Here is a 4508-nt window from a genome sequence, read left to right as displayed (position 1 = left end):
AGAAAGCTACTTAAGAGGGTGGTTTGATCCACACACACAAACACCACTCCTGCTGGGAACCCCGAAGGCGGGGGAAGCCACGCCTCCCAGCTGAGGAGAGGCGCTGGGCCCTTTAAGGAGCCTCCACCTGTCGACTGGCTATTCAGTGATGGCCCAATGGGAGAAGGGGGGAGGAGTCAGGTGACATCCAGGAAACAGGTGCCATCTTCAACGCTGTCTTCTTTGGGGGGAGAGAAGAGGGCTGATGGGGGGCATGCTGCTTGGGGTTGCCAGCCTCCAGGCGGCGGCTGGAGATCTCCCGCTATTACAACTGGGGTGCCATCTCCTCCCTCCCCCACCCCACAAGTGCCCTTTAATTCGAGTCTCTCACTTCTTGATGCTATTGGTCAGTAGAAGGTGGGTGTCTTGCTTCTCGTCCAATAGGAGGGCAGCGCCGAGGTAGCCAATCCGTTTCTCGTGGAATTTCTGCGAGGCGATGAGCTTCAGGCACTCCATCTGATTGGGGGCGGGAAAAGAGAGAAATAATTCTCCAAATGCCAATAAGATGCCACCATTCCCACGCCCCAGCTGAGATCCCCTGGCTTTGGGGTAGGGCTCAGATTAAGTTCAGACATTCCAAGCTTTCCCTCTGAACCGGTGTTTCCGTGCCACAACTTAATACTGTAATATGAGCAAGAGATGAGCAGGTTTGGAGGTTGGTCCTGGAGTTCTCACAGAATTACAACTGATTTCTAGACTACAGAGATCAGTTCCCCTTGAGAAAATGGCAGCTTTGGGGGGTGGACACTGTGGCGTTATACCCCACTGAGGTCCCTTCCCGTGGGGTGAACTCTATGGTATACCACAGAGTCTAAAACAAACTGAAGTCCCTCCTAGGCAACGGCCCCAGATCTCCAGGGATTTCCCAAGCCGACGCTATTTGGAGTCAGCAGCTGGGATATCTAGTGTAAAAAGTAAAGGTTCCCTTGCTCGAAAGCCAGTCGAATCTGACTCTAGGGTTGCGGTGCTCATCTCCATTTCAAAGCCGAAGAGCCAGCGCTGTCCGAAGATGTTTCCGTGGTTTATGTGGCCGGCATGACTAAACACCAAGGCGCACGGAACGCTGTTCCCTTCCCACCTAAGTGGTACCTATTTATCTACTTGCAATTTCTTGCTTTCGAACTGCTAGGTTGGCAGGAGCTGGAACTAGAGACAGGAGCTCACTGCTGAACTACTGACCTTCCACAGCCTGCAGTTCAGCGTCTTAACCACTTGAGCCACCGCAGCTCCTATATCTAGTGTACCTGTCCGAAATACGCCGGGTAGCCCAGCATGTGGATGTAGAGCAACTTGGCTAAGTTGGAGGCCCGGGTGTCAGGTTCGTCACCCCGAAAGGCCCCCCGAATCTTGGCGCTCTCTCGCTGGACCAGCTCCCGTTCCTCCGCTTGGGTCCGTGCATTCCGTATCGTCCGGATTAAGATTGGTAACGTCAGCGGTGCTTCCGGCATCCTAGAGATGGGGAGTGGGATAAAAGAGCGGGGAATGCAGGGGGGCACCTCTGGACACCCCAGTCCTATATCCCCCGTCATTTGGGGAACATAAGAACATAAAAGAAACCAGTGTTGGATCAGGCCAGTGGCCCATCCAGTCCCTCTGTCACACAGCGGCCAAAAATGCCAGGTGCCATCAGGAGGTCCACCAGTGGGGCCAGGACATTAGAAGCCCTCCCACTGTTGCCCCCCCCCAAGCACCAAGAAGACAGAGCATCACTTGCCCCAGAGCCCCTATCTATACCTTGTGGCTAATGGCCACTGATGGACCCCTGCTCCATATATTTATCTAATTCCCTCTTGAAGCCGTCTATGCTTGTAGCCGCCACCCCCTCCTGTGGCAGTGAATTCCAGATGTTAATCACTCTTTGGGTGAAGAAGGACTTCCTTTTATCCGTTCTAACCTGACCGCTCAGCAATTTCATGGAGTGCCCACGAGTTCTTGCATTGTGAGAAAGGGAGAAAAGGTCCTCTCTCTCGACCTGCTCTATCCCAGGCATAATCTTATAAACCTCGATCATGTCCCCCCTCAGCCGTCGTTTCTCCAAGCTAAAGAGCTCCAAGCGCTTAGAAGGTCTAATTGGAATCAGAAGCAATGAGGGCAGAGCTGCGCGATTGCATTCCAAGCCCAGGCATCAAGGCTGGAACACCAGCGCCTTTGGGAATGTCCAGAGTGCCTACACCTTTCCATGGAGACAGTTCAAGTCTGTCTGTAGCAGTAGAAAAGAGCAAGAGTCCGGGAGCACCTTAAAGACTAACAAAATATGTGGCGGGGAGGAGCTTTTGGGAGTCACTGCTCACTTCTCACTTCTAAAGAAGTGAGCAGTGACTCCGGAAACCCCCCCCCCGCCACGTATTTTGTTAGTCTTTAAGGTGCTCCCAGACTCTTGCTCTTTTGTACACCTTTCCATGTCAGTTTCTGACTCCCAGTAAAGCACAAGCCCCAACACCTCTCTGTTTAGGATGCAGACTTTATATTCTCTAAAGCTCTAGATTATTTCACATAGATTACTCTGATCAAACGGCAGAGCCGTCCCCACCAATGCTCCCTCTAAGCTGTGGAGTCCTGTGAGCAGGAATTCTACTTTGTGAGCTCCTGGCATTAAAGTTGTGAGCGAGCGATTTGGCTGCTGCATAAATCAGTTTGCTCTGGAGCCCTCCTTCCTGAGCTAAGACGAAAATGTGTGAGCCGGAGGCTAAAAAAACTGTGAGCTAGCTCACACTAACTCAGCTTAGAGGGAACACTGGTCCCCACCTCTTTGGCAAGCAATTACAGTGGACACAGGGCTTCTAAACCACATTAGTCCTGTATGTTGGGCATCGGCAGATGGTTATTCCTTACAAACTGGAGTAAAAGAGCGAAATTACAGGCATGCGGCGTCAGAAATGAGTGACCGTCCCCCAAAACCTCAGTCAGAACCCTTCTCTCTGTCCCCCTTTCCTTCCTCTCCTAAACAGTGGGCCCTAAGAATTCTGCCCTCAGATGAAGTCTCCGCCTGGGTTTCTCAGTCAAACCGACCACGTTTTCTGCTCCCTCTTCTGGGGGGGTTTGTTCCAGTTTGATGGACAGCTTAAAACTGGGCATGCTTGAAATGAATCAGTTAATGCAGATCAGCAGCAGGCAGAGACCAGTGTGTGTGTGGGGGGGGGGATGGGCCACTACACACAGCGCCCACAAATGCTAATCCACGCATGCCAGTCCATATCCCCATGCGAGCGCCACGTTCTTTTAGGACGGCTCCTCCCCCATTTCAACTCCCACCAACATTCAGTGCTTCTTTCCTTTCATCTTCCAAAGTCCTCCCAAATTCCTCCCTCCACTCATCACCTGTCCAGGAGTCCAGTTTGCTCTCAGGGCTCCCGATGGTTCTGGGGCACACAGGCAGCTGGGCCCCCCCCCTTCTATGCCCCCCCTCTTCTGCCCGGCCAACTTCTTGTGTTTCCGGAAAACCGGACGGCATACCAGCCAGGTGAACTCACCTGAGCCCTGGAAAGTTTCTGGACGCAGGAGAGCCCTCTGCTGGGCACATCTGGGAAAGGACGAATTCAGGTACTTTTATCTGGAGGGCCAGCTAAAGACCAGCTGAACAGCATCAGCTTCTTCCAGAGCCCCAAAGCAATACAATGAGGGATGTGCCAATGAGCAGATGTACTGTGTACAGCTGTTAGCTATCGAAGATAAATGAAGCCTCCATGTCCAGAGGTAGTATATCTCTGAAAGCCAGGTACTGAATACAAACGGGGGGGGGGGGGTCTACCTGGGGGGGGGGGGGGGGATCACCTTTATGCCTTGTCTGTGAATTTCTCAGAACAGGATGCTGGACTTCAAGAAGAAATGTCATCCTCAATATTTTTTGACGGACAGGAGCCTTTTGGTCACCTGCTGTCCCTTCAGGCCAAGCTTTGACCGTCCAACTTTGGAGAACCAGTTTGGTGTGGTGGTTAAGTGCGCGGACTCTAATTTGGGAGAAACGGGTTTGATTCCCCACTCCTTCACTTACAGCTGCTGGATGACCTTGAGCAAGCCATATTTATGTCAGAGCTATTCTCTCAAGGACAGTTCTGGAAAGAACTCTCTCAGCCCCACCTACCTCCCAGGGTGTCTGTTGTGGGTAGGGGGAGGGAAAGGAGGATGTAAGCCGCTCTGAGACTCCGAGTGAAGGGTGGGGTATAAATCCAATCTCCTCCTCCTCTTCTCCTTCCAGAAGCTGGTGTGCCTCTCTTGTAGCTGCAGATTGGGTTGAAATTCGGGAGGCTCGCCCCCACCCTCATCCCTTCTTTGCCATCTCGGGGAGTATCTTTCCCTGTTGAAATTCTGCCGCTTGTGCAGCTGCTAAAGGACCTTGCTAGAAAAAGAGAGTCTCCCGCACTTCTGATACTAGCTAACTTTTGCTGTGATCCCTGAAATGGCAACTGGGTATGATTCCTTCCTTTCTCTTTTCTTTCTTTTTTTTTTTTGCGGCTGTGCTCTGCACACCC

General features: G+C 52.2%; 1 protein-coding gene across 1 annotated transcript in view; it reads right to left on the bottom strand.

Annotated features, from left to right (window-relative positions):
* Positions 1-3405, bottom strand: part of LOC107117785 (AP-1 complex subunit gamma-like 2) — a 30480-nt gene extending 27075 nt beyond the window's left edge. Inside the window, exons 1-3 of the mRNA XM_015419951.1 lie at positions 3358-3405; positions 1284-1488; positions 371-495 (exon numbers count right to left, since the gene is read on the bottom strand). Of these exons, the coding sequence (XP_015275437.1) occupies positions 371-495; positions 1284-1487 (329 nt within the window). The 5' untranslated portion in view covers position 1488; positions 3358-3405. The remainder of the gene's footprint in view (positions 1-370; positions 496-1283; positions 1489-3357) is intronic.
* Positions 3406-4508: the final 1103 nt, after the last annotated feature.

Source organism: Gekko japonicus, unplaced genomic scaffold (assembly GCF_001447785.1).
Source record: "Gekko japonicus isolate JY-2015 unplaced genomic scaffold, Gekko_japonicus_V1.1 scaffold3979, whole genome shotgun sequence".
NCBI lineage: Eukaryota > Metazoa > Chordata > Lepidosauria > Squamata > Gekkonidae > Gekko > Gekko japonicus.
Note: the sequence above shows the minus strand (reverse complement) of the source record. Positions and strands in the feature narration are given on the sequence as shown.